A 21,282-nucleotide genomic window follows, 5' to 3' on the forward strand; every position below is an offset into this window, starting at 1 on the left:
TTAGCAGAGATATGTCGGACGAGGAGTGCTGACGTCACACACGTCCTTTTGTTATGGTCGTGGATTATCTCTGCTGTGTGTAAGGAAATCCTGTAGCAACATCCTACCAGCTACACTTGTTGACACCATAGACTGGTTGACACACAGGCTCTTTTTAAGTTAAGGTCATGACATTTAGACCGATAAAGACCTTACTATAGTCAACAACCAATTGCTGATAGAACACAGTTGTTTATTACTTGAATTAAAGCAAATTAAAAGAAGAAATAGCTCAATTAAACCCAATAAAAGTGTATACACAATGGGCTTTATTTTACTTTTAACACTCAAGGTAACGACAACCTGTATTTTACAGATACATATAAACCTTCAAGGATAAAAAAAAGTATAAAACGTTTCTGGTAGATAAGCTAATGTCAAGTTGTTATTTTAAGAGTACCCTGCTTGATCAGCTGCCAAAATGTTTAAATGCAACACTACGATTTAAAATGTGCAATAAGCATATACTGTTGTCCATTTTTATACTGTTAAGTTTTATGGGTGCAATAGAGGAAACATACTTCGAGTTTTCATCTTTCAAACCATAGATATTCAACACTGACTATGTTGATTTCACTGTGATATAAAGCACTTTGTGTTCAACGTTAATGAGAATTATTAAAACAACAAAACCCAGAAATATTTAACCTAATGTAAACTCAGAAGCCGACACGTCTTTAAAACTTAAGATCTCATATAAATGATAGAAATACATGCATGTATTGAAAAGGTGCTTTAATCTCCTTTCACATTATTTATATATCTTCACAGAATGATACATGGTTTTAATCTTCAAAGCAATTTGACAAAAAACACAAAGAAAATATATCATCACACAGTAACTGAGAAATAAGGACAAAACAAACCTTAAAAATGTTTGTATAGCAATTCAAATACCAATTCAAAAAGCAGCAACATAACTTGCACCTCATAAATATGTTGTCCTGCGAGATCCTATGCATTGTGTGGATGTCAGAGCTCATGTAGTATGTAATGGTGACCTTTTAGATAACAGGTGTCAACTATACAAAGGTCGGGAAATCTATTGTTACACATGTGAGTGACCCGGGGGGGGGGGGGGGGGGGGGGGGGGGGTCTGGATGAACCTAGGCCAGATAAAAGCTCCTGGGTGAGGGTAGTGGCGCTTGCTTATCATAATGGTTTCTTGGACATGAAGACTTTCACTAGAGGTGAGGGAGGTCATGGGAGGAAAAAGGCAGAAACTTAAAGCTCAAAATTCAGTCTCACATTTCATCTGAACACGTGAGGCAGACACAAGACTTGTTATTAAAAGAGACATGGTAGAGGGAAAGGGGGGGGGGACATGTCAGATATAAGCAACAAGGCCTCTTGTGTATTTTCCATTAGCCTTTCATGCATCATACGTGTTGTAACTTCTTTTATTTAAAGCAGTAAAAACATTTGTTTATTTGCTTCTTGACAGAAGTTAAGGGTAAAATGTTGAAGGTAAAAAAGAAAATGCTTTTATTTTGAAGTGCAAGTATGTGTTCTGCTTTTGCTCCTTCCTGTTTTGATATAGAAATGAATACGTGTATGTCGAGTGCATTTTCTCCGTCTTCCACCGTTCTTGTTGGAAACTGTTAAATTATTATAAAGTAAACACGTTCAGTTTGGACAAGATTCGCTTGGTTCTTCATTCAAAGCTTCCATTACACAACAATACATATATAAAAGAGTCATATCGAAAACAATGCATTATTGCTTTAAGAGAAAAGAATTGCTACTGATAGTTAAGGTTCATGAGTGCTGAAGATAGATGGAATGGAAACTGATAATAACTTGGAAAGCGTTGCAATTTCAAACAGAAAAATGGACTCGGTAAAAGCTCCTGCTTGCACTGCGAACAAAGAACTTCTCAAATAATGAAAGCACTTGGACCGAGATGCTTAAAAGAAGGTCAGCCGTTGCACCTCGCAGTACTTGTGCATTGATAAAGAGTCTTTGACAGAACCTTCACACAATACATACATTTGACAAGAAGGAGAATTATCAAGGTGTTCCTGAAGAGGAATACAGAGGCTCACCTCGAATCAGTCCACGTACATGTCGGTAATTTCCATTCAAATGAACGAAGAGGAATGATATTTGTAAAGCTAATCCTGTGAATGTCTGTCTTGGTGCAGCAGGTTGAATGTGTTGTTCTGTATTCTGCACACACATTCAATCAGAGCGAGGGCTTTGTGGATTCTAATCTCACACTTTGTGATCTGCAGATATCCGGGAGGAGAGGTTTGGGCACTGGAATGTGAGGCAAGTGTTTGTCTCGATGTGACGAGAGCTTCAGTGGGAGATTTACATTTTTCTATTAGTGCAGGAAACAGTGGGACGTGATTCTGCGGAATATGATTAGCAGAGGGTTGGTCTCCACTGGAGTTTGGAAGCATTGTGTAAAAAGGGAAGAGAAACAAAGCCACACACTCATATAGGGAAAGAACAGAAGAACTGACATTTATAAATGTAGAAACATGGTATAGTAAAGTATCCTTAGATTTACGTTTGTGTGCTCCCAAGCAGAAAAATAAAGGGAAGGAAGAAAATCTGTTTAAAAATGTCCTGAAACTTGAGTTATTTGATGCATTGGGTCATTTCTCCTTAAGGTTTCTTGTCACAGCGTCACCAAAAGTGAGTTAAAGAAGCTGACAGACTGTGTCCCGATCATTAATCCACGTCCACATCCAGGTCCAGCTCGGTGCTCAGGTTGAGGTAGAAGAAGGCGTAGACGCAGAGGACGAAGAACGCGATTGCTGCGATGACCAGGAACGCATCCTGAGAAGGAGAGAGAGAAAGTTTGAAAAGATACATTTGTTTATCTGCAGAACTATTTATATATTCATCTGCAGGATCCCTTGTCTTTTGTTACTCACAGGAGCAGCTCTACTTTGGCATGGTTCTGTTATTACTGTCCTTATCTGTTAGTGTTGTTATTCTATGTTTGCCAAGTCCCCTTTGTGTTTCTTTTCATCTTACCAGGCGGACGAAGAAAGAATATATTGTTTATTAGCTCATTTTGAAAAGTTAACATGAATTATTTTAAGTGTTTTAATGTAAGTGGGCTGCAAATAGGAAAACACTATTAAAAGTATTGGTATAATATATCTGATCGTACGATACAGGAGTTATCTCTGACTTATAGCATGTCTCTGTTTCAGTGTTACGATGACTCCGCAGTAACACAATCTTATTATTCTATCATTTAAATCCGGTTTACTTTTATCAAATCCTAATATTTTATAATATCACTTTAAAAATAATAACATTTGCATATTTGACATGAAATAAAGCAACTGCGCAGTAATCCGAAAGCCATGTTGGTTTTGTTTAAAAAGATTAACAAGCTCATAATCATGTGTCACCGTTTCCTCTTCACACGTACACAATAATGGTATTTATAAAAACATCCACTCTGAATAGATTACAGCAGTGGAAAACAACATTACTGCTAATGGCCAAAACAGACAAGCAGATGTGTTTTCAAATGTGTCTGCATTTGTGTGGCAACAGTTTCAAACCAGGTCCCCACAGTAGGTGTTCTTACTCTAGTGACACAAACACTCAGCTGTTTAGAGATAATCCCTGTGGGAAACCGTTACCTGGTGAAATAAAAAAGGAACACTAACGATAAATATACCAATGTAAAATTACGCTATACTTCAAAGCATTCATGTTTAGTTTTATTTGTTTACATAAAGTTTGTTTTGTTCAAGGTATGTTGCATTCCCCGGGCGCCGTTCATAATGGTAGCCCACTGCTCCTAACACTAGGATGGGGCAAATGCAGAGAAACCATTTTGTTACATAGTAAGTAGGCCTACTGTGTAATGACAATAAAAGTATAAAAAAAAATTTAAAAAAGAAAATTGGAGAGACTTTCTGGTTTCAGGTTTTCTATCAATGTATAAAGATTAAGTGGAAACATGTTGCGAAGTAAATCTGGAGCTGCATCTGAGAAGAAAAAAAATGTGGTATCGCATTTCATAAAGCAGGCCTTCAGTGACCGCAGTATTTTAATCTATTCTATCTGCAATCAGTCTCCACTGTTCTCCTGACACTTCAACTGAAAAGTTCAACTTTCCTCAACAAAATGGCCTATTTTCCTTTTTTTTCAGATTTTCTATTGGTTAATTGTCAAACAAATTGAGGCTTTCATTGAGTGGCATTCAACTTGAAAATGAGAATTTGGAGCGCTCGTTCATTATGTGGCGCTCACACGATTACAATCTTCATCAGCTGGAGTTTCATTAGGGCCACTCAGAGTATTGAACAATGCCAGTTATTTTTTATCAAGAGAACTCATTAGCAGCAAACTTTCTAATCAACACTGGAGAGCTTGGAGAGCTTTAAAAGGGTGTGGAGTGCTGTCTGATTGGGGGTTATTCAAAAAAGAAATGTTTGATTTGAACATGGAAATTAGTTTTTACATGCAATCTGGGCCACAACAACAGTAGTGACAAGGCAAGTGCATTTAAAACATGATTTTAATCCTACAGAAAATAATTAATAACCTTTGATTTTATTATTAATAGATATTTAGAATCCTATTATTCCATCAGGAGATTTTTTAGGGACAATACATATCTAAAAATCTACCTGAACCATGATAAATTAAATAACCATGTTACAGTAAATGAATAGGACCCTCAGGAAATCAGCAAACAAGAAAAAAATGAATGAAAATGTAAGAAAACATCAGTTCTCTAATTGCTATACGTAGCACGCACACACAGAGACGACTGCAATTCAACCCACTGGCCAGAGAGGAATGACAAAATGAAAAACAAAGAGTGAGAACGAGAGAGAAAACAAGTGAGAGATAAGGCTCGGCATAAACGAGGGGTGGCGGGGGGCTAATAATAATAATTCCCATTCGACAAATGGGGTGGGGGGGGGTGACAATTAAAAGGCGTCACGGCTTCCACGGCTATCTGTGTACATGTTGTAGTGCCTAGTCATCAGCGGCATTGGTCTTCATTAGCCTCAGCCCACATTTATCTACATCCCGGCAGCCTCCAAACAGCTTTAAGTCCTCGCTTAATTGGAAAACTTTTACATTTCATGCACTTTAGTTTCATATATTAACCGCCAGGCTGCCACCGCTTGATTTACTTTTCTATTTTGCCTCGGCCTCAGAGAAGAGAGAACTGTTATCAAATCACGGAGGCTTGATTGTTTTCCCGTTTCTTTTTTCTCTCGCAGCTTTGGGAAACATGACAAAGAGAAGCGTTAGTAATGCTGCCGACATTATCGCAAGAGAATATTTTCAGCTTCTGACGCAGGTAAGCTTCTCGTTGAATTGCCGCTGAAACAAAAAGGAGCCATGAAAGCGCAAACCAGGTTTTTCTTTGTCTTCCCCCGTCTGTGCTTCAGGTTTGAGAGAAAAGGAGGGCAGCTGGTTACAGGGACTCGTCTCTGAAAACAAGCTGGAGGGGTTTTGGTGAAAACACTTGAGTTGTAGGAAGCACCTGCACTTGATTGAGATCATTGTTTTCGAGGAGAGTGGCCCACTGTGTTGACTCTTGCCTTGTCTCACAAATAAATGTATGTGCGCCCACTCACACGTCCACACACACTCAGACACAAACACACAGCCTCTTTGCCCACATTCTGATGGAGACACCTGGAGCGGGCCCAAGCACCATCATCTTCATCATGTGGCTCTCTCGGCACCGGCGGCAGCTGCGGCGCGCTCGGCATGCTGGGAGCTGGGTGCCTGTCACCCTGGCGACAAGCCACTACTCAGCAGACATCCCCTCATCTGGTCTGCCTTTTATTCTCCTCCTGGGTTTGTGTGTGTGTCAGTCCGTATGTGACTATGTGCTAAGCAAGAGAGACTCAGTGTGTGTGGCTGTGTGTGGGTGGCAGACAGACAAACTACTGTTGTTGCATTTGGGATGCAGCTGGTAAGCAGGTCTCATATGTACAACTCATAAATAAACAACCATTAGGTTATATTTTATGGTTAAATACAAGACATTTTATACTGACATTTTTTCAATTATTGTTTATGATTTAATGGCTGTAAAAAGGTGACTTTGAAAGGGTATTTTGGATTCACAAGCAAGTCAGACGAACAACTAATCGAGTTAAAACTAGTTTTTGTTAAAGGAGCATGGCGGCTTTGAAGAGAATATAAAAACCTTGTTAGTTCCCTGAAAGAAAACAGATATTGTTTGTTTTTTCTTAGGTGGCTAAACTATGATTAGCTGCTGCCCCATCAACAACAGGACATTACTTAGCTTTTGGTCCTCTAACTCCTGTCTGCTTTTCCAAACTTGGGGCATGCCAACCTTCGTCTACTGAAGGAAACTGACTTACTACACTGAACCCCACTTCAAACTAACCTTGATTTAATTATACGTCATCCAGGAATCAGCAAACGGATCAGGTATCCTTCACATTTTCATACTCATTCATTTAAAACCATTCCATGCCTGCAATGAATGATTATTTAAAATATTGATTCATTGATCTACTTATATATGACCAATGGTAAACAAATGAACTTGAAATAATTACCTGATTTGTTTAGACTGATGAAATAATTGACCAATTGTTTCAGCACTTACATATATATATTTTTGTTATATCACAAGCTGTTCCACTCCTCAAAGGCTAGCCATATGTAAAAGTGCGATCAAAATAACTACACGCTGTAACCACCTTTAGTTTTCTGTTTGCTGATTATCTAAAATGAACAAATGGGCCCGTTACATACTACAGATAAAACCTTTTTCTTATACGACCATTCCCTTTACGCATGCTTAAGGGACACTTAAGAAAAGCATCTCCAGGGATAGAAAAGTCTCATCACAACTCATTGAGTCCGTCATAAAGCCTACTGTAATTGAAGACATAAAAGGCATAAAACCTACAAATTCCCCATGTGTTAGCTGTCTACGCTCCTAACCAGCAGTAAGGTGTGAATAGGCCTCATAAAGCTAATGGCCAGCACAGATAACAGATCAGGCTTCTTCAGTGAGAGGCGCAGATGCTACAGTTTGGCAGTTTTCAGCACACCCCCACTCACAGCTTATACTGAGACTTTTTACTCAACTGTTCAGTAGCAATGGTGATGGCACTCAATCATTCCTGTTTATCAGAAATTCTCCTTCAAGCGTCATGAATCAAGTTTAAGTATGGAAATACATGGATTGACACTAAACTGATTTTAAGAAATTTTGATGGCAAAAAACATAATGCTACAGCAAAAATCCCATTCTTTGCAGACTTGTAGAGCACGACTCCTGACTTTTGTGTGTTTTATTTTTATTTTGTTTTTAAGATATATCTGTTGTAATTTATTGTCGTTTACTGTGTTTGTAGTAATTGTGTTTTTATTACATGTACAGCACTTTGGCTCGACCAAAAATCGCTTTTAAATGTGTTATATAAATAAAACCTGATTTGATTTGTATATCCATTTCTGACAGCTGGAAGATACCTAGAGTTATTATTCGTATCCTCCATCCGCCAACCCCATAAGAAATTTTTTCCCCAACTTTCTAGGCTCAGCAGCTAAATAAAGCAGAAGGAAAATAGTGCAGGACTGAACAGAAGGCTAGTATGCCAATTAGACAAGGCAGCTCGCTTGTTTCCTGTGCTGCAAGCGAGTGTGCTGGAGCTACTTCGAAGGCGCCTCTTCTTCTCCTGGCAACCTGAGGAGAGACAGCAGAGAGAGCGCTGCCATCCAGAGTTTGAAGGAGCAGGACAGGAAATATGTCTACACTTGCATTCAGGAAGTAACAAGCTATTTCCATAGACACACCGTGACTCAACGTGTTAATAATAACACCCTCAGCCTTAACATGTGGCTGCTTTCTGCCACTTCAGAGGTCGAGGTTTTGTGCAGCCCGACAACTGATCGCTGTTGTGGGGAACAGACGTTCGCTCTCTCTTAGTCTCTCCATCCTTTCTGCTGCCAACTTCCCCAGACTGCCCTGCTACTAGGACAGCCCCGAGACAGCCTGCCCTGGCAGCTGCCAGATTCTCCGTGCCCGCATGTCTGCTGGTCCTTCTGAGATGCCAGCTGCATCCGAGACCAGCAGCTCAACCAGGGACACGGTGAAAGAATGAGAAGGGAACGGCGAGAGGAGAGGAATCCTAATGCACACATGATTTAAAAACCTGCTACTAAATCATTGCTATCAACCTAGGGAAGGAGATACAAAGGTAGGGAGGGGGGCTTTTTACCGTCCTCACAGAGCTGTGTAAAATCACAACTTTATATAATGCTAAAACGTCTCCATGGGAAAGCAAGCGTGACCAAATATCCATTACATTTGGGCTGAATTTCAATCGAACTCGGGGGCCAAAGGGTCCAAATCAGTTTAATATCCTTGTCCCAGAGGTATTTTTAATCCGACCTCTGAAAATTCCCCTCCTCTTGGGCGTGAAAACCTGAATAATTCATAAGCAATATCAATATTTCAAGATATGGACTAATCTAATTGGATTAAAGACGTGCTTAATGAGGCCTTGCGTGTCTAAGAGATGCATATTTTAAAACCTGACCATTTCACCCAGTGTTTAATCCTCACTATGATTTGTTCATCTCTGTGTACTACGTGCCAACTGAGGTTTAATGAGGAAGTGAAGCCTTGTGGCTTTTCATGTACTGTACACAGAACCAATTCTCAATGCCACAAAGAAAACACGCGCAAAAAAAGGAAACAAGTCTGAATTAAAGCTGCAAGCAGGGAAGTACAGGTTCTCATATCCATGTATTTTTTTTTTGTATATATTTTCATGTACTTCAGATAATGTTCGTCACACGAGGCTGGCGTGAGGTGTTGCAATGATTATGACTCAATGTTGATCACAAGGCCTCAACCCTTGAGCATGCACCATTAGGATTCAGTATAAGTTCAACTAATGCAATAAAATCACTGATGATTTCCTGGAGAGAATGTCAAGAGTCCATATCATTTAAGCTATAATGACAGAACAGTCTTGGGATTGTAATGCCTAAAAAATGTGTCTCGCTCAATGAGCCAATCAAATGGCTTGTTCAAAAAGGACAATTATAGGGACCTTAAAATCGGTCGATCATAGGGCTCTAATCAACGACCATCAAGGGGGTTGATTAAGGACCAATCAGAGGGCTGCATATTTTGTACGCGGTGCTAATGAGCCTCGTTGCGTACATCTAAGGCACAATAACCGTATCAGTTAACTAGGTTTAGCACGTCTTGTTCGGTACTCAGACCGTTATTATGTTCTTACAACTGACTTTCATTTTGCAACAGCTTATAGAAAAAACACTGAGCACCGGATGTCATGCATCTTGCAATTTCCAAAGCGGTGTTTGAAAGCGTTTGACGGTATATTCAAAAGCTATGATATTGGCAATGGCTAACTATATATGGAGAAATCTTGAAATAGTAAAACTGTTTATTGGTAAGCCAACTGAATGAAAAAAGCATAAACAGCGGTACCCGGTTGGCCATAGTGATACATTTGGAGTCATCCATCTTTGCCAGCATAATGGCAAAGGAGAGACAGACTTTTCTATCAACACCCTCAACCACCTTTACCTTTGAATTACTCAACTCTTTCTATATTATCCACCTTAGTATTTCCTTTTCTTTTTCCTCTCTGCTCGTTATATTTTCACTGTCTCTCCTCCCAAATTGCTTCTTCACCAGTAAATGAACAAGGACCCCCTTGAATTTCAATCCTTTCAGAATCAGAAACGGGTTTATTGCCAGGTAGGTTCACACGTACGAGGAATTTGACTTGATGTCATGGTGCATACATTACATATAATACAAAGTACACAGATAGCTAACTATATTAAGAACACTGTAGTAGTTCGCTATCTGTGTACTTTTTTTTAGATTTTTCAGGAACTCATGTGTAATGTCATCTTTTTGTAGACAGAAGAGAGTTTTGTTAACTGTATTCTAAGGAAGGCTCATGTATTTTTTAAAGAAAGTGTTCCTGATTGGTCAGACCTTTAAGAATAGGCATGGGGGCCACATCACATCATTACAGGCGGATATACAGTATATTGTTATATTTATTAAAAAACCAGAGGAAGGTTGTATAAGAGCGAAGAGCAAGAGATATGGAAATGATCTAGTGAGAGACACCCTCAAACAGGTAGATGGACACACATGCGAAAAGAAGAAAGTTGGCAAACAGCCGGAAAACCAGAATCACAGGGTAGAACAGACAGGCCAGCAGAAAGAGGAAAAGATGGAGATACAGAAGTCAGCAGTTCTGAAGAGAATTGTTAAGTCCAGCAATTCTCACCTTGAATCCAGAGGAATTCTTCTTTGCTTCAGCTTTCAGCCGTGTTAGCTTTAAATCTAACTTTGTCTTTTTGTAGTCCTGTTTACCTGAAAGAGAGAAAATAAGTGGGTTACACATTTGAAAAGACTGAAAAACAGTCACACGTGTTTTTGGTGAGTTTAATATCGGATATGTAAGGCAGACTAGTTAACCTGAAAACAGAGCCAGGGATGGCAGTTTCCCTGTTTCCAGACTTTATGCTAAGCAATTAGAGCAATATTGATCCCATCATGTAACTCTCTGCAAGAAAAGGGAAATAAGAATTATAACCAAATGTTAAACTACTTGTAAGTTTTGCTGCATTTCAATACCCAACTAAATAACTCAAGTGAGGCAGGTGAGAAAATAAAGTTAAATGTAGTTTATGTAAATGAAAGTTTCTCAATCTCTAGAATAACATTAACCCCCACACAGGTTCTGCACAGACAACATATACAATATAATAATACTTTCTGGGACTGAGCTGCACACCGTTCACCTGTGCTTGCTCGAGGCTCAAATCTCTAGGGTGTGTCTTGTGGGCAAACTGGCCACCTGGAAAAGCATGTTTGTTTATGTGGGTGTGGGTGTGTGCGTGTGCGTGTGCGTGTGCGTGTGCGTGTGCGTGTGCGTGTGCGTGTGTGCGTGTGCTTCACATGAGGCTGAGCCGGCTGTCCTGGTCTAATTAGAATCAACACACTGCAGGAAAAGGAACTTTGCTAACAATAGGGTGGAAAGGCAACAGCTTGCTGAACTGTGTGTTTGTGTGTGTGTTCGTGTGTGTGCGTGTGTGCGTGCGTGCGTGCGTGTGCATGCGTGTGTGTGTTCTACCCTTGAGCCCTTATCTTTGTGAGTACCAATTTATAAACTAGGATTGTTGACATTTTAGCAAGCGCCCTAAATGTTATTTTAAAACATTTAATTGATGGGTACATTTAGAAAATATGATTCGGTTAAATCTACATGTATGGTGAGGGTTAAGGTTATGCATGACTTTCAGATAGATAACATTTAAGTGAGTAGCCGGCAAATAAATGGATGGCTATCACAAGGAGAAAGGTACAATACAAAAGTGTGTGTATGTGCGTGTGCGTCAGAGAGCCCCTGGGTCAGCTTTAAGGCTTTCTCAGTGGGTGATGTTGACATGCAGAGGCTACTTGGAGTTTTACTCCCAGCCAATTAGACTAATTTACATCGAGAGAGGGAACAAGAGCAGGAGGAATTAGAGGGAAAGAGGTCCAAATCATCTGGAAAGGTTGTGTAAGAGAAAAGAGTGAAAATGAGCTAGTGAGAGAGGAGCGGTGAAGAGGTGTGTGCGTGTTGAGATTTTGAAAACAAACAGACAGAGCTGCATACCATGGAGTATCATGTCTCTTGGGGAGCAGTGGACAGCCATGCAGGAGAGGAGATAACCATAAGCATGGTGTTAAAGCAGCCCTCTCTCTCTCACTTCACATATCTATTTTTCTCACCCCCCTACTTCTTTTTCAGAAATGTTGCACTCAATTTCTCTGCCTTTCTCGATCCCTCCATCCCTCCTGGTCCCAGACTCCTCCTCCACCTCCCTCTGACTCAGTGGAAGGTTAATAGAAATGGGGAGCATGTTGCCAGAAGCAGAGAGTGAGCGAGTGGGAATTTATTATGGGGGGGGGGGCACTGGATGTCTCCTCTTGTCAGAAAGTGAAGAGGGAGACATTTGATTGGAGGGCACCTCAGGTTGCTCACCATACACAGAAATTGTGGCTGAAAAATGGCTGGGAATGAACGCTTTATCAAATTCTATATAAAAATTTAAAAAATACAGAAAGTCATAAATAGGGTATGCAACATCAACAGAATCGGCTGCATTAAATACATCTGTAGCACTCCTTTCTTATAAGTGAACTCTTCTGTGTCCCTTCAAAACTAGTTGGCAAACAGATGAAGCTAACTAGCTAACCACCAGACAAGAAAATGCTAGTTCTAGTCACTCCTATTTTCTCTTTACTTGTGGGATTACCTCCAATTTGTAAGTGTTTGTCCCATAATGTCATTAAATAAAGAGTTAATGACATATGAGTCAGAGGGAGGTGGAGAAGGAGTTCTGGGACCAGGAGGGATGGAGGGATCGAGAAAGGCAGAGAATTGAGTGCAAGATTTCTGAAAAATAAATAGGGGGGTGATGAGAAAAATAGATATGTGAAGTGAGAGAGAGAGGCTGCTTAACACCATGCTTATGGTTATCTCCTCTCTGCATGGCTGTCCACTGCTCCCCAAGAGACATGATACTCCATGGTATGGAAAGCTCTTCAAACTGTAAAGCTTGATAACCGACTGTTGATTGACAATTGCCTGGTACTTGATCAATGGCCCGAAATACTATAATACCCTAATCCTGGGAAAATAGCCTTCTTCATGTACTTAACAGGATCAGCAATTGGATGTTGTTGCCTGGTGGAAAATGGTAGGTATCCAACTGTCCTGTACGCAGCCAGTCATGAGGGAAACAAGTTGTAGACTTCGATTTTTAAAATTGATGCCCACAACTTGAACAAGCTCTACTTTCTGTGTTCATACCAGCTGTGTCTCACTCTCTATGTCCTTAGGGAACAGCTTCTGCAGGAAAGTTCCCAAGGATACTCAAAGACAAAACAATATAGAAACTTAAACAAGCTGGAGTTAACATTTCCACAACAGACTTTTCAGCATTTACAACAATTCCATAAACGGCTTTACAACATCCACCTTTGCTGCTTTCTTTTCTCATTCATGGGGCTTAAATTGTTGGAGAAATTACATTTGTATGCATTTAACCGTAACCATCTGGTAAGAATCAATACTTAATTGGAGCAAAATAAAAATAATTACACCAAGGATGAATAATTGATATGAAAGAGAATGCTGTGTAATCAGGCTGTGTAAAATATTGTAATATTGTTGTATTACAGTGGTTCTTCTTAAAGCCTCATGTTGTCTCCTGTGGTTTGTTTGCATATATCGTGTACGCACATTCACACACACTCCTGATGATATTCCATTTGGCCTATGAGCACTCCTATTAGTCATTGCTCTGTAGACACTCTGTCACCAATTTTCCAGCTACAGTGGGATACACCCCGTCCTCCCATCCCTCCCTACTGCTGCCTGCCACACTGAAAGGCCATCACTGTCCTCCTGTACAGCATTCTGAGGGAGACATTAGGCCTTGGAAGGCGGCGCAGAGTGCCTGCTGAGAGGCTTCCCTGAGTGTACCTTTCATTGAAGACATCACTGATTTCATGTCAAGAGGACAAGAGAAAAATGAATGTGCACCCCCCCCCCTCCCCCATCCCACTTACTGTACATTCCCTCAGATGTGTGTTTTAGGGTTTCTCCTTGCTAGTTTATCATTGCATTTACCTGTAAATGGTGTCGAAATTATTTGTATCTAGAGCTATTGTTCTGCTTAGCATAACGAGACAGGTAGGGGGTATTAGCTCAAATTAGCTACAAGTGATTGAGCACTCATGGGAAGGAGGGGGTAAAGGTATGTAATTTGTGTGTCATCTCAATTGGCCATTTAAGTGAAGGTAGGGGAAGAGTATACAGCTCAGAGTGTAACAGTTTGTGCGAATGAAAAGAAACATCAGTAGTAAAATGGAATACAAATAAACTTTGACCATAGCAGTAATGGTAAAGTGTCAAGAGGTTGCATTAAATGCATTCCTGCCAACTTGAACTCCAGCAAACAAACAAGTGGTGCAGAGTAAAAAGACAAGGGATCAATTACCTATAGTTTCAATTCTTCTTTGAAACAATAGTTGTTTAGTCACAAACAAACAACATTTAAGGAAATGTAATCAATATGTTTTTCTTTAAATCAGCATAAAAGATTTTAGATATCATAAATACCAAGGAATGCAAATATTAACACTTTGCAATATAACAGTATATTGTAAAGTGACGACTTGATATTTTAAGTAGTACTTCAAACAATAAAATACTTCTACTTGTCAACAAATCCATATTATAACCAAATCACTTGGATGTTTACAGATAAGACATACACACTTTATATTTGGCGGTTTTGCCCATTCTCACATTTAAATAAAAATCCATCTAGGTTCATTAGGTCAGAGCTGAGGTACTGCACCACCTTTGCCTCATTTTGAGCCCTGAGAAATCCTGCAAAGTTTCAAGTATTCTTAACGCAATGCTAATATTCTGATGGATTGACAGGCAGGAAACTATCTGAAGGTGTCACGGTGAAGGTGTCACGGTAAAACTGTCATTTGCCTCTTGCCAGGTTAGGATTCAGAAGCTTGCAATTAAACTGTCTGTTGGTACATGTAAAATCCAGCCAGTACTGTAATGTTTAAAAAGCTACTGTGCAGGTCAAATTGTTACAAACAAGCACATAAGTGTGTCAATTGAAACACAAATATACCTGAGGAGTTTAGTGTGTATGTTTTGATTTTCTGTGAGATGGGGTGATTTGGCCGACAGACCACAGTCCGGTTCTCTCTGAGAGCGCTGGGACGAGGCGGGCAACACACTGACAGCATGTCAGACAGTTCCTTGTGTTTGCTTCTACGTGGCAGCCAAATAGTCAGTGACCACATGGTGCAGATCGCTGGCATCTGCCAGGATGGATGGTCGAGGAACTGGGGGGCACATGCCAGAAACATGGGAGATATTTATGCCTTGTCCTTAGCTTAATGTGCAACGAGGAGAGAAACGTCACAGTCAAGGTGATATTAAGAGCTGAATAAAGATTTAATAACAAGAGGAAAACAACTATACCTTATTCATACCTTATATATTGTAGTCGTATGTATAGTATGTATTGTAGTAAAATATTCAGACCACATATCAATTTCTAATTGCTCTACTCAAAATCTCGGGTGTGTTTTTCTGTGTCAAGTAGGCTATTTTCCCTATTTGTTCAGCAGGCAGCTGCAATCATTACTTGAACACTTACATGTAAGAACATATAGCTTTACCTCTTCTGAGGCGCAGTCAATTATAAGAGGCTTAATAATGGTATTTAAAGGAGAGTGTCAACAGTGGCCCTTTGACGGCCCTCTGACATGACAAAAGCTCTCCAGCAGAGATGATAGTAGAGCTCAACACCAGCCTGCACAACTGATGATGGTCCATGAATAAGCCATTCTTTTCAAAAAGCATAAAAAGTGTTAGAAATTAAGGATTGAAGGAGGCAAAGGCAGAAAGAGGACCAACATGTCTCTGACACCTGTGTAAAATATGTTTTAAAGTCATGAGATGTGCTTAGAAACATAACACCAAATGGGCAGAGTAAAAGGAAACAAAGTGTCTGCCCTCATGGTATGGGATCAAACGATGGGAAATGAGCGTGTTATTTAAGGTCTCTCTCTCTTTTGTTCAAGCTGCCGAGTTTTACACACGGTTAGGGGGTGTCTGTGAACTAAATAGTGTTTTTCTTCAGTCCGACTATAAAAAAACATACACAACCATTATGCTGCTTTATGAGACCTTAGCCCTATTACAGATGCAATAATAAACAGGAGAAAGACAACAATCTCAAAAGGCTATTCAATGCCTCAAATATTGCTATCAAATTAAATAAATAAATGTTCCTTTAAGAACTAAAAAGGAGGTGCAAAAACTATAAGACCCTCTCACATAAGTAACACCAGGAAATATAAAACCTGAATAATCAGAGGATGTCAATCACCAGGGACCAACATATCATCATCCACTGAGAGGAAGAGGACCTGAACAATGCCATGGTTGAAACAATCTTCACAAGGGGGGGTGGGGGGGTAGGTTCATTCAAATTACCCTAATGTATGGTTTAAAGACATAGAATGTATCTTAGCGTAACCTGTATTAACATTTAACCTGTATGGCATTTCTTCCGTTTTGGCAACACACTATATAAGGGTATATCATTATTACCATTATCTCTTCTTATCCACTTTTAACACTCGACAGTTTAGACAAAAAAACATTAAGAATTCAAAAACACTTTAAAGATACGTTTGTTTACAGTACAGCCCGGCTAACACATCTAATGTTGTCAGAACTGATTAAAAAAACGTATCTTTAAAATAAGATCCCAAAATGGAAACAGTGGCTCCAAGATATGACGAAACAATAGATGCAAAATATAATTAAATTAAATGTATTTGGCCAGCTTTTGTTGTGAATGTCCCTTGGATCTGGACACACAGGTACAAATATTGGGTGGTTGGTGTTCTTCGCTTGTATGTTTGACATTACTTTCCTTGCTTAAAAGTCTTCTGACTGATAGGACAAATTGTTCTGGTTTTCCAGACTTAAAAATGGTAGTCAAGATCAAACATGTGGTCTAAGCAGAAATATTAGCCGTAAGAACGTGGTTTTTAATCTTCCCATAGCCAGCTGTCTCCTGTGTGAAGACTGTGTCACTCTCCAGCTAAACCGTGATTGTTGCCATTTAAGGAGCACGATCTCCACTTCGACTCAGATATTTCAGCCTTTCTTTAAGTCCCTGTTAGAGATACTATGAGATCAAGTCCAATTCATTATTAGCTTTAAGAGACTCGCTATATTTAGTGGAAAGTGTTCTTTCTTGGATTTTTGAGTGGGCTTCTTATGCTTCTAATTACACTACTCAGTCACATTACATGTCAAAAATAAGCCACTCCTGGGATTGTATGTGAAAACCTTAAGCCAATAAAGAGAACAGACCTTCCCTTTGTGTCTGTCATAGCTGCTCACAATTACCCAGCTTTGCCACTGGCGATTTTTTGGTTTTCCTCTACAAGAGGAAAACCAAAACAAAAAGACATGATACGATAGGAGCTGTGATCTTCAAGCAACCACAGCTGGCATGCTAAAGGGGAACACACTTTTGATTGATACCGAACATATTGCCATCGAGGCCTTTGTGATGTAAGGGGAAAGATGGGGAACAAAACACTGCAGCATTAAAGTGGTATAAAACTTTGATAAAACAGCTCCTGACATCGTATCAAAAGAAGAAGCTTTTTAAGCATGGAATTCACTATCTGTCAGTAATGTGACCTTAGATTCAGCTTGTTTGTCTTCAAGTAAAATGACTTCCAAAGCTTGTATACTGATTCTCCTTTAGTAAAAACGTGTTTCAATCAAACAGAAATCTGAAAAATGTTCAAGCACTGTGTGAATAGATCATGCTCATGTTAGGTTCCAACGTTAATGAATGTCTTTAAAAGACTTGGGCTCTTAGACACTTTGGGATATATGTAAAACCACAAAAGAAATGTCTGACTGCAACACAGTATCATGTGAGGTTTATGAATTGTGGCATTATATGTTATTTCTATGAGGGAACGCTGAGTTGATTAGAGAGCTGTGGTCAAACTGCCAGCACTGAACTATGATTTGTATTAAAAAGGAGTTGCGCAAGAAGCCAATAACCAATCACATCTGTCAAAAATAATGTTGGTGTAATTAACAGACCTTATTGTTTTGATTGTCAGTTAATACATTGATTATCTTTTTGATTAAACTATAAATCATTTAGTTTACAGAATGCTATATTAATTGAGCCCTGATGATTTTGTTATGAAACAATACAAGCTATTAAATATCTAAACTATGTTCAAATGTGAAATCGCCTGACAATACCAAATGTTGTTTCTTGAGTGATTACAGATGACTTTGCGGAATGAAGACTCACCGATCTGTTTTCTGTACTGTTCGACAGGTAATCTGGTCGCACTGGCATCCTTCTTCCCCATTCTCCTTCCTCACCCTAACGAGAAATTAGAAGAATTCAACACCTTCTGAGTGAGAGAGTCTAACAGCTGGGTTTCAATGCAACACCAGATCATTTAGCTTCATCAAAAACGAATATAGCTCCATTCCTGCTACTGTATCTGGAGAGGACTTGTGAAATCTGCAGCAAGGATTCAAGTTAATACACAATCATACATAGGCAAGAGTAGTCAGTGTTGATCAGGCAGATGGTTTATCTTTCACATACATCTGCTAGACATAATTCAATTAATTCTCCCTATTTTCCATGTGTGATATGCTCGCAGTATGCACACTTCCTATCCATCTAATTTAGCCTAACACCATTTCCCTTCACACCATGAGCTCTCTTTGAATACCCTGGCAGCTGACAGGGAAGATATGGAGTAAAAGCATGGAGTAAGACAAAAAGCATAGGCTAACATGTAACTATTTGGCAGCATAAATGTCAGTCTACATGTGTTAATGTCAAAACATGCGCAGGAATAGCTGTATAGCCTCCAGAAATAACTCTTGCTTGTATTATACTTTTCATTACAAAAGTGCTAAAACTCAGTGTGGGTGTTCCATGCATCCACCGAACATGTTTGTTTCTCAGTGAGCACTCTGCTCTAAATTCCAGACAGGATCCCTCACAACACACTGCATTGATCAATATTGTAGCCTTTTGTTTAAAATAGTGAAAAAAGCAAGTATGAGTCGAGGGGCAGGCCTGTGCTATCTGATCATACCAAGTCCTTCTGACCTGGCTGAAAGATTTTAGCATGATTTGTAAGAAATGCCTGATATGTTTTCACTAATACCGTTCTTAATATCTATCAATTTCTGCTAGTATAATGATAATTGAAATTCATTTTAAAGAAGCATGTTTAAGGGTGATAGGAAGAGAAATGTGTGAGCAGGTGTGCACAGGGGAGAAGAGTTGAATACGAATGGAATAAAATAAATCTATGTGCATCCAAGAAGAACAGGAGTGGTGAAGAGTCTGGAGGTGCAGCAGGGGAATAGGGGAAAGAGACTGAATTAGCATGTTCAAGGAGCGTGGCAGGCTGCCTGTGCCGACTGATGCCTTCTCACAGGAGACTGCTGCCTAGGGACACCTGCATTCTACCTTAAACTAAAAACACAGTTTTCAGCTACATTTCAAACACGGTTAGTGCCAGCAGAGAAGGAGGATGTATGCTATTGTTCTCCAGCGAGGGGAAACCAGAGTCAGCAAATTAAAGGACACGAGAGGGGTACAAAAGAAACAGAGGAAATTGTCCAAATGTAATGTTTACAGTCACGCAGCGTCCACACGGCGGCGTGCATTGAAGCTTGCCGGTGGGCGTGTTTGGAACTCGACCAACAACCAATCACATGAATCTCCCGCCCCGGACACACAAGCACGCGGTTTGATTGGCTAGAGCTTGTACTAGCATATGATTTAATTGGCTGACGCTTCCGTTGAAGCTTCAAAAGTTGAACATTGCCCAACTTTTGAAGCGAGCAACGCGAGCAAAGCGAAGCGACGGAACCACAATGCAGTTCGGCAAAGCATGACGTCACCCCATTCAAAGTGAATGGGCAGAAGCATTGAAGCTTCAACACACGCCGCTGCCGTGTGGACGGGCCGTCACGGCGGCGTCCGTTGAAGCTTGCCGGTGGGCGTGTCTGAAGCTCGACCAACAACCAATCACATGAATCTCCCGCCCCGGACACACAAGCACGCGGTTTGATTGGCTAGAGCTTGTACTGGCATATGATTCGATTGGCTGACGCTTCCGTTGAAGCTTCAAAAGTAGAACATTGCTCTACTTTTGAAGCGAGCAACGCGAGTAAAGCAAAAGCTTTGCTCCCACAATGCAGTTCGGCAAAGCGTGACGTCACCCCATTCAAAGTGAATGGGCAGAAGCGTTGAAGCTTCAACGCACGCTGCCGTGTGTAGGGGCCGTTAGACACAGTAGGCCCTTGAAAGCTAGCTTGTACTGTGTATCACAGTATTACTATGTAAATTGTCAAAAGCAACACATTTGAAGCCTCCATCATCACCTGTGGTCATTCCACTTTGACATTTCTAAAGATATGATACTGTAGATTTTGCATTTGCAACAGTGGGGGATAAAGACATGGGGCTGAACAATTTGGAAAAAATAACTATTTGCATTTATTGAAATTGCGAAATGATGTGCAATGTTAGAGGGAATTATCTTTTTTGAAACATTATCCACACTATCAATAACAAATATATTGAAATGATAATGGTGGGATTTTTGTTGATGATCTCTATTGAAAATGGGAACTGAAAGTAGGTACAGGCCGCTCTAATAACATGGTGGGGAAGTGTGGTCTCAGAAAGCCTACATGTATGTCTGTTAGTATGTGGAAAATGACAACATGCACTGAAACTATCAGACTCTTAGGTTTCTGAAAAACGACGATGCTTGCATTTGCACTTTTTTCTTTCTGCCTCATCACGAAAAAGAAAGTTAGCGACTGTTTGCAGAGCAACGAGGTTAGCTTTCGAGCAAACTGATAGCATTATTTACTTCGAGTGGAGATGTTATTGACAACATGCAGCTTTCATTCATTGCATTAGCGATGATACTCACACTGCTCTTGTTTATCGAGTGAATGTGTCGCCTTTTAGAGCTGTTTCTGCATTAGGAAATGTCTGGCTGTTGTTTGTGGAGACGCGGAACGACAGCATTGACAGTTTTATTGCACTTTGATCCAAATGTGTCCAAAATGCCAACACACACCACTCCTCCCTATCCCAGTTCCTGGTTTACACGTCCACGCCAATGATAGGCAGAGCTTCAGTCCAATCAGATTCGAGTATTTATAGAGTTGACCAATAGCAACAGAGTGGGGCGGGACATTCAGACCAAAACACAGGGGCAGCACGCGACGACTAGATAGTAGAGACCCTCCTACTCATTTAAAGATGTTTTGATATATTATGTTTATATTCAATGGTATACAAAAACATTGTTATTGACGTTACCATCAAAATCAGTTTTCAATAGAGCTTTGCTATCTTGTGAAAATTATAAAACAGTTACAACATTTCATAAGAATATGCTGTATTCTGATGTAGGTGAAGCACAATGGATAAATCAAAAGTAGGCTACATTTACTCACATACTATACAATATTATATTACAATAATACGTTATATTACAATGCATCTTTAAGGGGTTTATACTCCAACTCCGCTACATTGTACAGGTAGAATTGTTCTTGCACAACA

At 39.9% G+C, this 21,282-nt stretch overlaps 1 protein-coding gene across 1 annotated transcript; it reads right to left on the bottom strand.

Annotated features, from left to right (window-relative positions):
- Positions 1–759: 759 nt before the first annotated feature.
- Positions 760–20,813, bottom strand: triqk (triple QxxK/R motif containing). Its single transcript, XM_034125483.1, has 4 exons — positions 20,642–20,813; positions 17,974–18,048; positions 10,311–10,396; positions 760–2,826 (listed from the first exon to the last, which is right to left on the bottom strand). The coding sequence occupies exons 2-4, from the start codon at positions 18,032–18,034 to the stop codon at positions 2,719–2,721; spliced, it is 255 nt and encodes an 84-aa protein (XP_033981374.1). The 5' UTR covers positions 18,035–18,048; positions 20,642–20,813; the 3' UTR covers positions 760–2,718.
- Positions 20,814–21,282: the final 469 nt, after the last annotated feature.

This window comes from Trematomus bernacchii, unplaced genomic scaffold (assembly GCF_902827165.1).
Source record: "Trematomus bernacchii unplaced genomic scaffold, fTreBer1.1, whole genome shotgun sequence".
NCBI classification, from domain to species: Eukaryota; Metazoa; Chordata; class Actinopteri; order Perciformes; family Nototheniidae; genus Trematomus; species Trematomus bernacchii.

What these genes read in the sequence shown, in the direction of transcription:
- triqk (XM_034125483.1), bottom strand. Translation starts at nt 18,034, where the DNA reads ATGGGGAAGAAGGATGCCAGTGCGACCAGATTACCTGTCGAACAGTAC. An exon ending in ACAGTACAGAAAACAGATCG is followed by an intron (nt 10,397 to 17,973) that starts GTGAGTCTTCAT and finishes TCTCTCTTTCAG; the next exon opens with GTAAACAGGACTACAAAAAG. An exon ending in AGAATTCCTCTGGATTCAAG is followed by an intron (nt 2,827 to 10,310) that starts GTGAGAATTGCT and finishes TCTCCTTCTCAG; the next exon opens with GATGCGTTCCTGGTCATCGC.